Source organism: Cervus canadensis, chromosome 11 (genome assembly GCF_019320065.1).
Source record: "Cervus canadensis isolate Bull #8, Minnesota chromosome 11, ASM1932006v1, whole genome shotgun sequence".
Classification (NCBI taxonomy): domain Eukaryota; kingdom Metazoa; phylum Chordata; class Mammalia; order Artiodactyla; family Cervidae; genus Cervus; species Cervus canadensis.
Genome location: NC_057396.1, coordinates 32,046,381 through 32,065,063, shown reverse-complemented (window position 1 = coordinate 32,065,063; position 18,683 = coordinate 32,046,381). Strand labels below are relative to the sequence as shown.

The following is an 18,683-nucleotide window of genomic DNA, read 5'->3' as shown; positions in this document are numbered from 1 at the left end:
TGACTTAGCATAGTGGTTTCAATGTTCAGCATATTGTAGCATATATTGGTATATTCCATATTTTATCAATTCATCAGCTGATGGGCATTTGGGTTATTTCTACTTTTTTGGCTAGTGTGAAAAATGCTGCTGTGAACATTCATATTTAATACTTTATGTGAACATATGTTTCTACTCTTTAGGTATATATCTAGCAATGGATTTGCAGGATCATATGGTAACTCAGTGTTTAACTTTTTGAGAAATTGTCAAATTGTTTTCCAAAGTGGCTGCACCATTTTACAATTTAAGTTACTTTTTGAGTTTCTTGTTTTTGCTTTAATTATGGCTGTTAGATGTCTTTATTTAGAGTTACAAACTGAATTTCTTCTGAAAGAAATGTTTTTAATATCAAATTTATCTCAAAGTATTTATCACTACTTTATCATAACCCTATTTTAGATATATTGTATCTTATCTAAAAATGTAATATTATAGATAACATTAATTTTTCATTTTTGTTAACAGAGTGGGAGGCTAAGCAAAGAACTGGATTTAGTAAGTCACCATGTGAGGACAAAACTTGATGAACTGAAAAGGCAAGAAGTGGCAAGGTTAAGAATGCTGATTAAAGCTAAATTAGATTCTTTTCAAGGTAAGTGCTAAAGAAAAGGTCTGAAAATTCCAATATTTGGTTTTGAGGTCAGTTTACAGACCATGTTCCTTTAGTCAAAACTTAATGTTAGAGTTGATTTGGCTTCTCTTAATTTTCAAAATGTCATTCAAAAATCAGAATGATTGCGCTTAAATAATTATATCAAAAAAGGAAGACTGAAAAGTAATGAATTAAGCCATTGCTTTAAAGAGGGAAAATAACATCAAGGAAGACCAAAAGAAAGTAGGGGAGAGAAACTAATTAGAACAATTTTCATAGATGAAATATAAAAATTGACAGAGCTAGCTCCACAAAAACACCAGGTTCAGACAATGCCAAAGGCAATTCTGCTAAACCATTAGAGAGCAGATTGTCAGTGCTATTTAAAGTATTCCAGAGCACAAATGAAGAAGGAAACTTCCACACTCTTATCGTGTATTGATGCCAAAACCAAAATAATTGGATGTTAAAAGAATACTCTGTCATAGCAAGTGGATTTATTTTAGGAATGCAAGATTAACTTTTTAGGAAATCTAATATTATACATTATTATATGTGTAGATACAGGAAGAAAAAATTTTTTGGTAACAAAAGAACATGCAGAGTCAAAGGACAAATAATGAATTGGAATAAATCTTTCAAATTTGTATTTTTAAAAAAATTATATTTATCTATTTATGCATTTCTTTGGCTGTGCCTGGTCTTAGTTGTGGCATGGGGGTATCTTTGAACTTCACTGTGGCACGCGGGATCTAGTTCCCTGACCAAGGATCGAACTTGGGCTCCCTGCATTGAAAGTGTGGACTCTAAAACACTGGACCACTAGGGAATTCCCCTCAATTTTTTTTTTTAAATTAAGATTTTTATTTTTGGTACAATATAAGGTTCATAGCAAGATTGGGGGGAAGGTACAGATATTTCCCATATACGACCTGTCCCCAAATGTTCACAGTTTACCCCAATACCAACATCTCCCAACAACTGATGAACCTACACTGACATATCATGATACCCCCAAATCCATAGTTTATATTTCACTCTTGGTTTATGGGTCCAGGTAAATTTATAATGACATGTGTCTACCATTACAGTATCATACAGAGTAGTTTCACTGCTCTAAAACTCCTCTGGCTCTGCCTATTTATCCTCCCATATTCTAATTTTAGACTATGAGAAGATTACACAGCTAAGAAGCAGAGTTTTTGAAATGTGAAGATATCTCAAAGAAAGCTCATATGATCACCTCCATATATTCAGAAAAGGCATTTGACAGGAATTAACACACCTAATTAATTTTTTAAAAGTAATAAAATAGTAATCAATAGATATTTCTGTAACATGATCACATATGTCCTGCTCAGCTACACATACTTATTGGAGAAACACAAATATGTATTTTAACTAAAATTAGAAACAAAACAATGATGCTCACTATGTCACCACTACTAATTAATATTGTATTGGAGGTATTAATCAAAGCAATTATACAAATGAAAAAGTTGGAGGTGAAGTAAATGGAAAGTAGGCAATAAAATCATCTCTATTTGCAGATAATAGGTGCTTGGAAAACTCAATGTAATTGTCTGAAAAACTTAGCATATACAACAGGAATATTCAGTAAGGTAAACAATATACAGAGGGCATCCCAGGTGGTGCTAGTGGTAAAGAACCCTCCTGCCAATGCAGGAGATGTAAGAGACATGAATTTAATCCCAGGGTATCTTTAGGGAAGATACCCTGGAGGAGGGAATGGCAACCCACTCCAGTATTCTTTTTTTTTTTTTTCATTTATTTTTATTAGTTGGAGGCTAATTACTTTACAATATTGTAGTGGTTTTGGTCATACATTGACATGAATCAGCCATGGATTTACATGTATTCCCCATCCCGATCCCCCCCTCCCACCTCCCTCTCCACCCGATTCCTCTGGGTCTTCCTAGTGCACCAGGCCCAAGCACTTGTCTCATGCATCCACTCCAGTATTCTTGCCTGGAGAATCCCATGAACAGAGAAGCCTGGTGGGCTATGGTCCATAGGGTCTCAAAGAGTCAGATCTGACTGAAACAACTTAGCATGCACACAAACAATATATAGAAATCAGTGTTTTTTCACATGTGCAAAGAACAGCCAGTTAGGAGATGTAATGGAAGAGAAGACTATTCACTATACCAACAAAAATAAAATACCCAAAATAAACCTGTTAAGAGATGTGAAAGACTTACAGATAAAAACTTGAAAATGTTCCTGAAGGACACAAAAGTAGATTTGAAAAAACAAGGAAGACATAGCATTTTTCTGATACAAAACTCAGCATTATAAACATGTCAATTCTTCCTAGGTTAATTTATAAATTTAACATGATCCAAATAAAAAAGATGTACATTTTTCCCCTGGTACTGGCCAAGTTAATTTTAAAATTCATATGAAAAGGGAAATAAGCAAGAAAAGCAATATGCCTCTTAGGAAGAACAAAGAAGAAGGACTTGATATATTAGATATCAAAATATATCACTGAACACCAGACATTAGAACTCTATGATTTTGTCATGTAAGTAGAGGACCAGTGAAACAAAATAAGAATTCCAGAAATAAAATTAAATACATACGGAATTTAGTTTGCATTAAAGGTGGTATCTCATTATTAGATAAAGATTTAAAAAAATAAGTGGTCTTAATAGAGTTGGATAGCCATTTGGAAAAAGGTACAGTTAGATTTATATCTCATATATATCAGGATAAGTGCTTATATAAATCAAAGATTTCAGTGTAGAAAATAAAACCATAAAAGCAAAGTTGACAACATAAGTGAATTCCTTTATTGTCTTGGAATGGCCTTTCTAATTATGAATCAAAACCCAGGGGCCAGATTTGGCAAGTGAGATACCCTTCAAGTTGGCTCCTGTATCCTTGTAATATGCCTGTATAGGTTGGTTATCTGGGTGGTTCATTGTCATCAATAAATATCTGAATATTTACTAAGGGCAGAATATCAGTTTTTAAACTTCAGTTGCATAAAAATCACCTGGGGAGCTAGTTTAAAAATACAAATTACTGAATCTCACCTCTATATATGCTGCTTCTGGGGATAAGTAATATGCATTTTAAACATGTACCTCTGGTCAATGGATCATATTGGAGAAATTGTGTAGAGCAGTGGTCCCCAAACTTTTTGGTACCAAGGACCAGTTTCGTGGAAGACAATTTTTCCATGAACTGATGGTGATGGGAATGGTTTCAGGATGAATCAAGTGCTTTACATTTAATGTATACTATATTTCTATTATTATTACATTGCCTCCACCTTAGATCCCTGGAGAAGGAAAAGGCTACCCACTCCAGTATTCTGGCCTAGAGAATTCCATGGGCTGTATAGTCCATGGGGTTGCAGAGTCAGACACAACTGAGCGACTTTCATTCATTCATTCATTCTACCTCAGATCATTAGGCATTAGGTCCTAGAGGTTGGGGACCCCTAGTGGCTCAGACGGTAAAGCATCTTTCTACAATGCAGGAGACCCAGGTTCGATGCCTGGGTTGGGAGGATGCTCTGGGGAAGGAAATGGCAACCCACTCCAGTACTTTTGCCTGGAAAATCCTATGGACAGAGGAGCCTGGTAGGCTACAGTCCATGGGGTCGCAAAGAGTTGGACATGACTGAGCGACTTCACTTCACTTCTTCACTTCACTTCAGTGTAGAGGGTAAACTCTCTGCTGGTGAATAGACTTAGAAAACAAGTACCAAATACTCATTATCCTGAAACCAAGGACATCAATGAGAGGTAAACTAACTCATACCATCCTACTTCATGTAGTCAGACACACAAGGCGATTCTGTCCTTGAAGCCAGGCCTAAGGTGGTTTGAGATTTCTTTGCATTTAGACAACTTCCATCGTCCTTAATCTCGGAGAAGGCAATGGCAACCCACTCCAGTACTCTTGCCTGGAAAATCCCATGGTCGGAGGAGTTTGGTAGGCTGCGGTCCATGGGGTCACTAGGAGTCGGACACAACTGAGTGACTTCACTTTCACTTTTCACTTTCACGCATTGGAGAAGGAAATGGCAACCCACTCCAGTGTTCTTGCCTGGAGAATCCCAGGGACGGGGGAGCCTGGTGGGCTGCCGTCTATGGGGTCGCACAGAGTTGGACACGACTGAAGCAACTTAGGAGCAGCAGCAGCCGCAGCATCTCCTTAATCTTTGCAATGTTTTCTTTATTCCAAGACGGGCTAGATTTAATTATCTAAAGTAAACTGTCTTACATCCTTAGAAAAGTTATGAATATTTTCTCCTTGATTCACAATTTATGAGTTAAAATTTCTGATAATTTGAAGAAGAGCTTAATGTTTCTTAATTTGAAAGTGAAAGTTGCTCAGTCGTTTCCGACTCTTTGTGACCCCATGGACTATACAGGCCATGGAGTTCTCCAGGCCAGAATACTTGAGTGGGTAGCCTTTCCCTTCTCCAGGGGATCTTCCCAACCCAGGGATTGAACCCAGGTCTCCTGCATTGTGGGTGGATTCTTTACCAGCTGAGCCACAGGGATTGGGGGGAGGTGTATGTGTAATTTTTAAAGTAGGCAATAGATTCATATGGTTTAAAACAAGAGAGTATAAGAAAGTTCCTGGGGGGTGAGGGGCTCAAAAAAAAAAAAAAAAAAGAAAGTTCCTGGATAGTTTTGTACATTATTAGTTTCCACTGCCCCCTAATACCATCCTTCCTGAGTTTCTTTACTTATATATAAGCAAATACAAATAAAAGTTCTCATTTTTCCTCTCTTTTTATGCAAAAGATATATGCAATATACATTTTGTGCTGTGTATTTTTCCTTTAATAATATATTTTGGAGAGCTTTCTGTATTAATATGCAGAGACCATCTTTTTTTTTTTTAGCAGCTGCATATATTTCCATTATATATATATCTATCATAATTTATATACCAGAACCTGTTGATGGATATTTGGGACATGGGGAGAGGGGAGGAGAGGGTGAGATGTGTGGAAAGAGTAACATGGAAACTTACATTACCATAAGTAAAATAGATAGCCAACGGGAATTTGCTGTATGGCTCAGGAAACTCAAACAGGGGCTCTGTATCCACCTAGAGGGGTGGGATGGGGAGGGAGATGGCAGGGAGGTTCAAAAGGGAGGGAATATATGTATACCAATGGCTGATTCATGTTGAGGTTTGACAGAAAACAACAAAATTCTATAAAGCAATTATCCTTCAATAAAAAAATAAAAAGAAAAAAGTAGTTTTTACTGTAAGTTACACTGATAGTCAACTAGTCTTTCTTGAAATAACATTAAAATGCACACATTAAATTGTATTCCATTCCAGATTCAATGATATTATCTTTGCCTAGAATAATAATGTGTACAGTATTCTTTAAAAAAATTAACCTTTAATCTAAAATGTTGAGCTTTCTTATAAAATATGAATTTTTATTCTTATGTATCATTTATATTAATTAATGATTCTAGCTTCTAGTAACTTATTGTTTACAGTTTTCTCATTTTCTTTCAGATACAGGTATAGACCACCATGCTCTTCTAAAACAATTTGATCATCTAAACCACCTGAATCCTGACAAGTTTGAATCTAGAGATTTAGATATGCTAATCAAAGCGGTGAGAATAATTATCAAAATATATTGTTTTTGTTGTAGCTTTGAGATTTCGTAATTTGACAAATTCCACGAAGTGGTAGTCTAACTTTTGTATACTCTCTAGAATATCTTTAAAGGGAGATAGTGTAACTCTTATAGTACAGATAATAATGTAGACATACAGATCTGTAATCCCTTGCCAACAATTCCCAAATCCAAAATACTATAAAAATGGAAACCTGGCTTGAATTCTAGTAAGGCAGTTTATAGTTTTTTTCTTAGCTTACTTAATATGAGTACTCATAGATTTTGATAAAGAAGTACTCATCTATTTGATTATACTCTTCATGGGTGTTACATAATATTGCATATATGCCATATATCTTTTCTAAAATCTTGAAGATTCTGAAACACATCTGGCCTCAGGAATTTTAGATAGCAGTTCATAGACCTCCTGTGTTGTACTGTTTGGAGTTAGTAGACTAGATGTTCTAGTCTGGGTATTCTTATATTTAGTTAAGTTGTTAGAAACCATTCTAGTTCTCTATATGGTACAGATTTGATACAGTCTCTTCCTTTTTCTTCTTTTTAAAATGAATTTATATATTACTTGCTTATGCAGAACTTCCTAAGGTTGAAACTAGCTTTGAACTTTTAGCTTCTTTGAATGCCTACACCTCTGATGGCGTTGATGGGTTTAGTTGCTAAGTCATGTCTGACTCCTTTTTGAGCCCATGGACTGTAGCCCTCCAGGCTCCTCTGTCCATGGGATTTCCCAGGCAAGAATACTGGAGTGGGTTGCCATTTTCTTCTCCAAGGGATCTTCCCCATGCAGAGCGTGAACCTGCATCTCCCACATTGGCAGACAGATTCTTTACCACTGAACCGCCTGGGAAGCCCATCTCTGACAATAATGACTAAATTAGAAGGGTAGAACTTAAAACAAAAGTTGAGTATGTTTTAGCCCTCGTATACTACCTTCTGTTAGAGAGTATGCTATATGGAAGAAAACTTTTATTTATATTTTCAAGCACATCTTCTTATTTAATTTAAATACTGCTTTATAGGCTACAAGTGATCTGGAACACTATGATAAGGCTCGGCATGAAGAATTTAAAAAATATGAAATGATGAAGGAACATGAAAGGAGAGAATACTTAAAAACACTGAGTGAAGAAAAGAGAAAAGAAGAAGAATCTAAATTTGCAGAAATGAAGAAAAAGCATGAAAATCATCCTAAAGTTAATCATCCAGTAAGGACTGTGACTTTACCTATGGCTGATTCATGTTGATGTATGGCAGAAACCAACACAATATTGTAAAGCAATTATCCTTCAATTAAAAATAAATTAATTAAAACAAAATATATATAAAATCATAATTAAATGAAGATACTTCTTTGTGCCAGATAGTAGAATTTTATCATGTTATTAGTTCTTAAAATCTTGAGTTAATTTTTCATAGTTTTTCAATTTTGCATTTGAGTCTCTATATATGGATTACAGTTTATGTGTTTTTTTAAAATTGATTCACAGGGAAGCAAAGATCAGCTTAAAGAAGTATGGGAAGAGGCTGATGGATTAGATCCTAATGACTTCGACCCCAAGACATTTTTCAAATTACATGGTAACAGAGTTGATTCAAATATTAATATTTATATCATCTATTTGAAAAATAAAAGATGCTTTAGTCTTAATTGATTTCTGCTAAACTTTCCTAGTTGAGTCCTATTGATAGTAAATATTTAGAGTTTTTCTCAAGGGTAGTATAATAGTCTTTATTACTGGTCTGCAGTATAAAATATTTTAGTTCAGTAGCTATCTTTATACTTGCTTTTATTTTTGAATCATTATGTGACTTACTGCAAGTTTCTCTGTAAAGTGACTAGCTAGGTTGCATCTAATAGACTTTAGGCTGTGATATTAAAATATAGTCTTAAAGCACATTGCTTTATATTTTGGGAAAAATTGGTTAACATGTATTTTTCTCAATAACTATGGTGAATTATGAATAAGTAGTGAATTGTTATCAGTTGGACTGATCGGAGGCTTCATAAAAAGAAAGAAACCTTTTTCTGTAGCATGTTGATACTTTATGTAAGTAATATTTTTGCAAACCACCTGTAATTAGTTGTACTTTAATTATCTATTTTCTAAGGCATTAAAATCAGTTTTTGCATTTGTAACTTTTAAACTTTAGATGTCAATAGTGATGGCTTCCTAGATGAACAAGAATTAGAAGCCCTATTTACTAAAGAGGTAAATGAGTTCATTAAGTATTCAGTGGCTTTGCTCTCTCTTTTTCTCTTCTATTATCTTCCTTTCTTTTATGTTGGTTTTAAAATTTTCCTTTTAGTTGGAGAAAGTATATGACCCCAAAAATGAAGAGGATGATATGGTAGAAATGGAGGAAGAAAGGCTTAGAATGAGGGAACATGTAATGAATGAGGTATGTTTGAAATGTTTACCTGTTACTTCTGCAGATTATTCAAGTTCTTGCAATAAATCTTATTGTTAAATGGAAAACAAATATACAGAATAGATATATAATTGTATTTTGCATTTTGGATTATTAACACTCAGTAGATTCCCTTAGTGTAAATAAAATTATTTTGTAACAACTTTAAAATGTTTTAAAAGATTAAGATGCTCTGCATATAAAAGAATGCTATACAACATTCTTTAGAAGTAAAAAATTAATTTTTGCTAAGAAATTAAAAACTCAATGCCTTAATGATTTATAACAACAAATATTTATTTCTTGTTCATGTTATTAAGCTAAAAACTCTGAAAGAGCTATCATAGACAGGATAACTTAAGCCCACGGTTTCTGTTTTTGTCTGTGCTGCATAGCTTGTGTGATTAGCTTGTGGGATCGTAGTTCCCTGAGCACGCTTGAACCCAGACCTTTGGCAGTGAAAGTGTAGAGTCCTAACTGCTAGACCACCAGGGAATTCCCCAAGCCCACTGCTTTGCTTCAGTGATTTTCACCTGATATTTGAGCTATTCATGGTAAATTGGGATTTCTGTTGAGTGCTGGCATCTTACATAACAAATGAATTTCTTTGGCCATCATAGAGTTCAATTTTATAACTGAATTTGCCATAGTCTATAAGAGCCACTGAGAAGGATTTGGAAAGGTTGTCAACTTCATCTTTGATTTAGTTAGTTGTTTGTTTTTAGGAAAAAAATGCTGTGAGCATTTAACTTAAACTCCTTTATTCTTGTCTAAAAATGTCCTTTTTCTGGGAAGATTGTTGCCCAAGCACTTAGCTTCGAAAGGAATTAGAAATGGTGTAGGGAGGAAGGAAAATAATATTAGTCTAACCAGTCATATCAGCAGACTCAAACTTGGTGATCTTTGGGGATTTCAGATATTTTCAAATTTGAATTATATAGAAGAGAAAGTTATCTATTTTCTGATGCTAGTATGATATTGAGTGTTCTGTTTTTTTTCTCCCTCAGTTTCTATGGATGTTAGGCTAATGCTAATTGCTGTATGTTTATGTAGCAGCATCTATTAGAAGAATTTCTAGTGTCTAAATAATGAGAAAGAGTAATTTTATTTTACATATACATTTTCCTTTAATCAGGTTGATACTAACAGAGACCGATTGGTGACACTAGAGGAATTTCTAAAGGCTACAGAAAAAAAGGAATTCTTAGAGCCGGATAACTGGGAGGTAAGAGAACCTACTTGAAATGGGATGTGTGGTTCAAGAAATTTATATCAGTTTATTCCATTTTAACTTTTATTTGCCATTATGTTTGCATGGGTAGTTTTACCATCTTGGCTTTTCACATAAAATGTCACTATAAAATAATGAACTCGATTTCATGAAAAGCTGTGTCAGCTGATCTCTACTAGTAATCACATTGCATGTTATTAGAAGTCTTTTTAAAATTGTACTTAAGTGTAAAATAATGCTCATTCTTGAAAATTAAAAATATGGATACATTTGAAGAGTGAATTGAAGGTTACATGTAATTGTGCCATCCAGAAATAGACACAAATTATGCATTGTGTTATGCAAGTTTGGAAATCCTTTGTGTATTTAGTATATGCATATATATAGCATACAGTGTATAAATAGTGTCTGTCCCATTTTTAGTTTACATATGTGCATAAATTCGTATCTATATATGTTTTAAATGGCTTTATACTATATAAATGACTTTGTGAAATTCTGTTTTGTAAAATTAGTGATATTTCATGAAAAATTTCCAAAGCCACGTCTCAAAATCATGATTTAAACAATGACCACTTAGCATGCAGTTGTGTGATAGCATAATTTTTATAGCCATTCTTCCAGATTTAGACTTTTGTTTTTTTTTTCACTGTGATAAATAACATTGTGATAACTATCCATTTGTTCATGCATTTTGGGGCATCTGTGATGATTTCCCTAAGATTAACTCCTAGAAATAGAACTTTTCTCAAGTTTTATGAGCAGGTTTTAGTTTCTAAACATAGCTGCCAAATTGCTCCCCACCAAAGGTATTTGAATTTATGCCATAGTTTACTGTGTATAAGTGAGTGCAGACATGTCTTGAAAAGAATGGTTGACTCAATGAGGTACCATTACACACCAGGCAGAATGGCTGCTATCCAAAAGTCTACAAGCAATAAATGCTGGAGAGGGTGTGGAGAAAAGGGAACCCTCTTACACTGTTGGTGGGAATGCAAACTAGTACAGCCACTATGGAGAACAGTGTGGAGATTCCTTAAAAAACTGGGAATAGAACTGCCATATGACCCAGCAATCCCACTTCTGGGCATACACACTGAGGAAACCAGATCTGAAAGAGACACGTGCACCCCAATGTTCATTGCAGCACTGTTTATAATAGCCAGGACATGGAAGCAACCTAGATGCCCATCAGCAGATGAATGGATAAGAAAGCTGTGGTACATATACACAATGGAATATTACTCAGCCATTAAAAAGAATACATTTGAATCAGTTCTAATCAGATGGATAAAACTGAAGCCCATTATACAGAGTGAAGTAAGCCAGAAAGATAAAGACCAATACAGTATACTAATGCATATATATAGAATTTAGAAAGATGGTAATGATAACCCTATATTCAAAACAGAAAAAGAGACACAGATGTATAGAACAGGCTTTTGGACCCTATGGGAGAAGGCGAGGGTGGGATGATCTGAGAGAACAGCATCGAAACATGTATATTATCAAGTGTGAAACAGATTGCTAGTCCAGGTTGGATGCATGAGACAAGTGCTCGGGGCTGGTGTACTGGGATGACCCAGAGGGATGGGATGGGAAGGGAGGTGGGAGGGGGGGTTCAGGGTGGGGAACACATGTAAATCCATGGCTGATTCATGTCAATGTATGGCAAAAGCCACTACAATATTGTAAAGTAATTAGCCTCCAACTAATAAAAATAAACGGAAAAAAAGAGAAAAGAATGGTTGAGAGGTACCGACCGAAGTAGACTGAAAAGAGAACATTGTCTTTTTCTATATAAAATAAAATTACCTCTAGTTAGTTTGAAATAAGGTGGCCAACTGTCCTGGTTTACCTTGGATTGAGGAGTTTCCCAGGATGTGTAACTTGTCAGTGTTTTAACCTGGATGGTCTTGGACAAATTGGGACAATTGGTCATCTTAGTTTGAAGTTAAATAAATCAGCTTCTTTTTTGTTTTAAGTTTTTGTCTAACATTTGAACTATTTCTGGACATTGGTGAAGAAGAAGAATGCTCAGATTATTTGAACATGAATTCCCTTGAATGCTTCTGGTGAACTGGATCAATAGATAATTACATACCTTTTTCACTTTGACTTAATTTCAGATTTAAAAAAAAAGCTGCAAGAATAAACAAAGAATTCCCGAACACCTTTTATTTTGACAGTTGCACATGATGCTGCTTTAACCTTAAACACTTGAGGGTGTTTTTTCTGCAAAGATTTATCTTATATAATCACAGTAAGATTATCAATGCCATACGCAATACAATCTCTAATCTCTAGTTTTTATTGAGATTTTTGTTAATTTTCCCTGTATTGTCCTTTACAAAGGAAAATCCAAGATCATGCATTGGATTTAGTTGTACTGTCTTTCTAGTGTCATTGAATCTGGAAGTTTCTGAGTGTATCTCATAGCATTGATATTTCTAAAAAGTTGTTCAGTCGCCCAGTTGTGTCCGACTTTGCGACCCCATGGACTGCAGCACGCCAGGCCTCTGTGTCTCTCACCATCTCCCGAAGTTTGCCCAAGTTCATGTCCATTGCACTGGTGATGCCATCCAGCCATCTCATCCTCCAATACCCTCTTCTCCTTCTACCCTCAATCTTTCCAAGCATCAGGGACTTTTCTAATGAGTTAGTTGTTCCCATCAGATGACCAAAATACTGGAGTTTCAGCTTCAGCATCAGTCCTGCCAATGAGTATTCGAGGTTGATTTCCCTTAAGATTGACTAGTTTGATCTCCTTGCTGTCCAAGGGATTCTTAGGAGTCTCCTCCAGCACCGCAGTTCAAAGGCATCAATTCTTTGGCACTCCACCTTCTTTACGGTCCAGCTCTCGCAGCTGTATGTGACCACTGGGAAGACCATAGCCTTGACTATACAGACCTTTGTCAGAGGAGTAATGTCTCTCCTTTTCAAAACACTGTCTAGGTTTGTTATAACTTTCCTGCCAAGAAGCAAACGTCTTCTGATTACATGGCTGCATTCACCATCCGCAGTGATTTTAGAGCCCAAGAAGAGGAAATCTGTCACTACCTCCCTCTTTTTCTCCCTCTATTTGCATGAAGTAACTGATATTTCTAAAAAGTACAGACTAGTTATTATGTGGAATGACCCTCAGTTTGAATTTGTCTGCTGTTTCTTTATGATTCCTACTTTTGGTAGGAATATCACTGAAGTGATGCTAAGTTCATCATATCAAGAAGCATATGCTGCTGATTATTTCCATAACTGGCTAGGTTAACTTTGATTATTTGGTTAAGGTGGTGTCATCCAGGTTTTCCCAATGTAAAATTACTATTTTACCTTTGGTAATATGAAAAGTAACTTGTCTAATCCACTGCCAGTATCCTTAAATAAAAATCATTCAACATCATATCAAAAGTATTGGTAAGCATTGTTTTAATAACTTTGCAGGTACTTAACTGTTTTCTGAGGGTTAGACATTTAGGTTATTTCCAATCTTTTATTGTTACTTAAAAAGATAGTGCTGCTATTAACACATTTTTATATTAAGTTTTTTTGTGTTCAGGATTATTTTATAAGATAGATTCTCAATGTAGTATTCCTAGGACCAAGGAAATATTTGTAAGGTTTTTCATGGGAATAATATTTACTTATTTCTTCAATCCTAGGATTTACAAAGAGTTTCAAAATTGCTAATCAATATCTCTGAAAAACCAGACTTTAATATTTGTTTACATTTTTTGTCATTGTTTTAACCTAAGCACGTATAGTCCAAATACTGTGATTACAAGTTTCTTGGATTAGTTCTTTTTCTTCCCCTCCCCCTTCTGTGAAGTATTTTGTTTACGTAAAAGTATTGTTTATTTGTTTCTATTTGTATTCAATATGGAGAAGTTTTCTGTCCTTATGGATTTTGTTTGTTTATTGAGCATGTGAAACATTGACATATCACCAGCAATCACATCTGTGCAAAAATATTTATTCAGAGAAGTATGACTTTCTTTCTCACATTTTCTTTGTCCTTACCACCCAGTTCTCTATTTATTCTGTAGGTAACCAATCTCATTCAGTTCAGTTCAGTTGCTCAGTTGTGTCCGACTCTTTGCAACCCCATGGACTGTAGCATGCCAGGCTTCGCTGTTCATCACAAGCTCCAGGAGCTTGCTCAAACTCATGTCCATAGAGTTGGTGATGCCATCCAATGATCTCGTACTCTGTCTTCCCCTTCTCCTCCTGCCTTCAGTCTTCCCCAGCATCAGGTTCTTTTCCAATGAGCCAGTTCTTTGCATCAGGTGGCCAAAGTATTGGAGTTTCAACTTCAGCATCAATCCTTCCAATGAATGTTCAGGACTGATTTTCTTTAGGATTAGACTGGTTGGATCTCCTCGCAGTCCAAGGGACTCTCAGGAGTCTTCTCCAACACCACAGTTCAAAAGCATCAATTCTTCAGTGCTCAGCCTTCTTTCTAGTCCAACTCTCACATCCATACATGACTACTGGAAAAACCATAGCGTTGACTAGACAGACCTTTGTCGGTAAAGTAATGTCTCTGCTTTTTAATATGCTGTCTAGGTTGGTCATAGTTTTTCTTCCAAGGAGCAAGCGTCTTTTAATTTCATGGCTGCAGTCACCATCTGCAGTGATTTTGGAGCCCCCCAAAATAAAGTCTGTCACTGTTTCCATTGTTTCCCCATGTATTTGCCATGAAGTGATGGGACTGGATGCCATGATCTTAGTTTTTTGAATGTTCAGTTTTAACTCAACTTTTTACTCTCCTCTTTCACTTTCATCAAGAGGCTCTTTAGTTCTTCTTCACTTTCTACCATAAGGGTGGTGTCATCTGCGTATCTGAGGTCATTGCTATTTCTCCTGGCAATCTTGATCCCAGCTTGTGCTTCATCCAGCCTGGCATTTCACATGATTTACTCTGCATATAAGTTAAATAAGCAGGGTGACAATATACAGCCTTGATGTACTCCTTTCCCAATTTGGAACCCATCTGTTGTTCCATGTCCAGTTCTAACTTCTTGACCTGCATACAGATTTCTCAGGAGGCAGGTAAGTTGGTCTGGTATTTCTATCTCTTTCAGAATTTTCCACAGTTTATTGTGATCCACACAGTCAAAGGCTAAAGCATGGTCAATAAAGCAGAAATAGATATTTTTCTGGAACTCTCTTGCTTTTTCAATAATCCAACAGATGTTGGCAATTTGATCTCTGGTTCCTCTGCCTTTTCTAAATCCAGCTTGAAATCTGGAATTTCACAGTTCACATACTGTTGAAGCCTCACTTGGAGAATTTTGAGCATTGCTTTGCTAGCCTGTGAGATGAGTGCAACTGTGTGATAGTTTGAACATTCTTTGGCATCGCCTTTCTTTGGGACTGGAACGAAAACTGACCTTTTCCAGTCCTGTGGCCACTGCTGAGTTTTCCAAATTTGCTGACATATTGAGTGCAGCACTTTCACAGCATCCTCTTTTAGGATTTGAAATAGCTCAATTTGAATTCCATCACCTCCACTAGCTTTGTTTGTAGTGATGCTTCTTAAGACCCACTTGACTTCGCATTTCACAATGCCTGGCTCTAGGTGAGTGATCACACCATTGTGTTTATCTGAGTTATGAAGATCTTTTTTGTATAGTTCTTCGGTGTATTGCTGCCACCTCTTCTTAATATCTTCTCCTTCTGTTAGGTCCATACCATTTCTGTCCTTTATTGTGCCCATCTTTGCATGAAGTGTTCCCTTGGTATCTCTAATTTTCTTGAAGAGAGCTCTAATCTTTCCTATTCTATCATTTTTGTCTATTTCTTTGCACTGATCACTGAGGAAGGCTTTCTTACCTCTCCTTGCTATTCTTTGGAACTCTGCATTCAAATGGGTCTATCTTTCCTTTTCTCCTTTGCCTTTAGGTTCTCTTCTTTTCTCAGCTATTTGTAAGGCCTCCTCAGACAATCATTTTGCCTTTTTACATTTCTTTTTTTGGAGATGGTCTTGATCCCTTCCTCCTACGATGTCTCGAACCTCTGTCCATAGTTTTTCAGGCAATCTAATCCCTTGAATCTTTTTGTCACTTCCACTGTATAATTGTAAGGGATTTGATTTAGGTCATATCTGAATGGTCTAGTGGTTTTCCCTACTTTCTTCAATTTAAGTCTGAATTTTGCAATAAAGAGTTCATGGTCTGAGCCACAGTCAGCTCCCGGTCTTGTTTTTGCTGACTGTACAGAGCTTCTCCATCTTTGGCTTTGAGGAATATAATTAATCTGATTTCAGTATTGATCATCTGGTGATGTCCATGTGTAGAGTCTTCTCTTGTGTTGTTGGAAGAGGGTGTTTGCTATGACCAGTGCATTCTCTTGGCAAAACTCTGTTAGCCTTTGCCCTGCTTCATTTTGTACTCCAAGGCCAAATTTTCCTATTACTCCAGGTATCTCTTGACTTCCTACTTTTGCATTCCTGTCTCCTGTGATGAGAAGGACATCTTTTTTGGGTGTTAGTTCTAGAAGGTCTTGTAGGTCTTCATAGAACCATTCAACTTCAGGTTCTTCAACATTACTGCTTGGGGCATAGACTTGGATTACTATGATATTGAATGGTTTGCCTTGGAAATGAACAGAGATCATTCTGTCGTTTTTGAGATTGCACCCAAGTACTGCATTTCAAACTGTTTTGTTGACTAAGAGGGTACTCCATTTTTTCCTAAGGAAATCTTGCCCACAGTGGTAGATATAATGGTCATTTGAATTAAATTTGCCCATTCCAGTCCATTTTAGTTCACTGATTCCTAATCTCCTGTGTGACTACTTCCAATTTACCTTGATTCATGGACCAAGAACCAGTCTCAGTAGTTTCTGGATTTTTCCTTCCTGTCATACTTTTTGCCCAGATAAATATAAGTATATATTTTCTTTTTCCCCTTCTTTATTACCCCAAAGATATAATACTATAGATATTCTTTTGTACTTTGTTAATAATAGAATTTGAAAGCTGAATCAGAGCTTTTTGTTTTATTTCTAAGGTTATTCTTTTCTCATTGTTTTTTTTTGTCTTTTAGACATTGGACCAGCAACAGTTCTTCACAGAGGAAGAACTGAAGGAATATGAAAATCTTATCTCCGTACAAGAAAGTAAACTTAAGAAAAAGGCAGATGAGCTTCAGAAACAAAAAGAAGACCTACAACGTCAGCATGACCAACTTGAGGCTCAGAAGCTGGAATACCATCAGGTGGTATTTTGTAAAAGGCTTGTGGCATTAAACAGGATTCTAGGGTCTTTGCTACATGCCTCTGTTTTTGTACTGTAATATTTCAAGTAGCTGTTATATTTTAAATTTTAGTATTTTTTAAACTGCATCGTTGACTACTCTAAATTTTAAAATGTGAATATCTCATTTTGGACAACAATTTTTAGTTAGTTCGTTGTGCTTTGGCAAAGGTCATCCATATCAGAAAATCAAATAATACTTACTTTTAAGACATTCTTTTTCCATTCACTAGGTTGTACAGCAGATGGAACAAAAAAAATTACAACAAATTTCCCCATCAGCACCTGGTGGAGAATCAAAGATCTAGCCACGTATGTAATTTTATTTGTTTGTTTGAGAAAATTTTAAAAAATGGAATAAATAGAAATTTACTTTTGTTACAAATATAACTTCAAATCATTAATATCTGTGCAAAGTAGCACTCTTTATGTGTAGTAATAGAACAATTTGTATTATAGAAAAGTGAAAAGGCCTCTAGAATCTTTATATACTAGTACGTTTCAAAAGCTATGTAATTTGATAGCCATATACATGGTGAAATGATTTTTTTCAATATTACTCATAATTCTTCCTAATCAATTATTGATATTATCAGAGAACATGTTTTTAAATTGTGATCTGTGATTAAGCATGGTTAAGAAACAAATACTTAATATGTCTATGTATAAATATTCAGAGTAAAGGAAGATACCTTTAAAATGAGGGCATATATTTTTCTTTTGTACAGACATTTAAAGTCTGAAGTCCACCAGAACTTGGAAGAAAATTGTTGAATCATCATCTGTGTCATCTTTTTACCTCCCTTCCTTCTCCTCTGCTCAATAAATATTTTAAAGCATATGTGGAATAAAGGAAGATACTTTTTAAACGGGAACATATTTCTTTTAACACAGATATTTAAGGACTGAAGCCTATCAGAACCAGCAAGGAAACAAACTCAACACCTACTGTCATTTTCACACCTCCCTTCTTTTCCCTTTGTTCTCCTTTAGTTATTTAATTAAGCAGCCTATGCCATAATTTAATGAAATTATTAGTAACTGTTTAAGTGAGAAAGCTCCATCCATTGCTTTTAAAATAAATTGCTTTCATTTATTCATAAAGATAGATACTCTTATGGGTGCTTATCATCCCTTCTCTCAATAAAAGTCTCTTTGATATTAATGATTCTTCTCCTAAGAATACCATAGTATTCCTCAGTGTTTGCTGGTAACATTTTCCTGAAACTTTTAACTTTCAGCAATATTAACTGCTAGAAATTCTTCTATCAAACAGCTTCTCCTACCCCTTAAGATCATTTTTCATTTACAGTATTTTTGCATTATAGTCTATCATTCAAGATCAGGTTTTGCTACATGTAACAGAAAAGCCAAAGAGAATGCCGGTTTAACTAAAGAAGAGTTTTTGCCTTTTACATAAAAGAAATCCGTAAGTAGGTAGTGTCCAGGTTCCCATCTTTCTGCTCTGCTCTCCTCATTGCATGGTTTTTATTCTCAA

At 35.5% G+C, this 18,683-nt stretch overlaps 1 protein-coding gene across 2 annotated transcripts in view; it reads left to right on the top strand.

Annotated features, from left to right (window-relative positions):
• The window catches only part of NUCB2 (nucleobindin 2), a 40,293-nt gene extending 22,267 nt beyond the window's left edge, over positions 1-18,026 (top strand). For both annotated transcript variants that reach the window (XM_043481649.1, XM_043481651.1), the window contains 10 exons: positions 508-634; positions 6,161-6,264; positions 7,310-7,495; positions 7,778-7,868; positions 8,442-8,500; positions 8,598-8,690; positions 9,835-9,924; positions 16,977-17,147; positions 17,419-17,497; positions 17,914-18,026. In XM_043481649.1, coding sequence (XP_043337584.1) covers positions 508-634; positions 6,161-6,264; positions 7,310-7,495; positions 7,778-7,868; positions 8,442-8,500; positions 8,598-8,690; positions 9,835-9,924; positions 16,977-17,147; positions 17,419-17,493 — 996 coding nt within the window. In that variant the 3' untranslated portion in view covers positions 17,494-17,497; positions 17,914-18,026. The remainder of the gene's footprint in view (positions 1-507; positions 635-6,160; positions 6,265-7,309; positions 7,496-7,777; positions 7,869-8,441; positions 8,501-8,597; positions 8,691-9,834; positions 9,925-16,976; positions 17,148-17,418; positions 17,498-17,913) is intronic.
• The last annotated feature ends 657 nt before the right edge of the window (positions 18,027-18,683 follow it).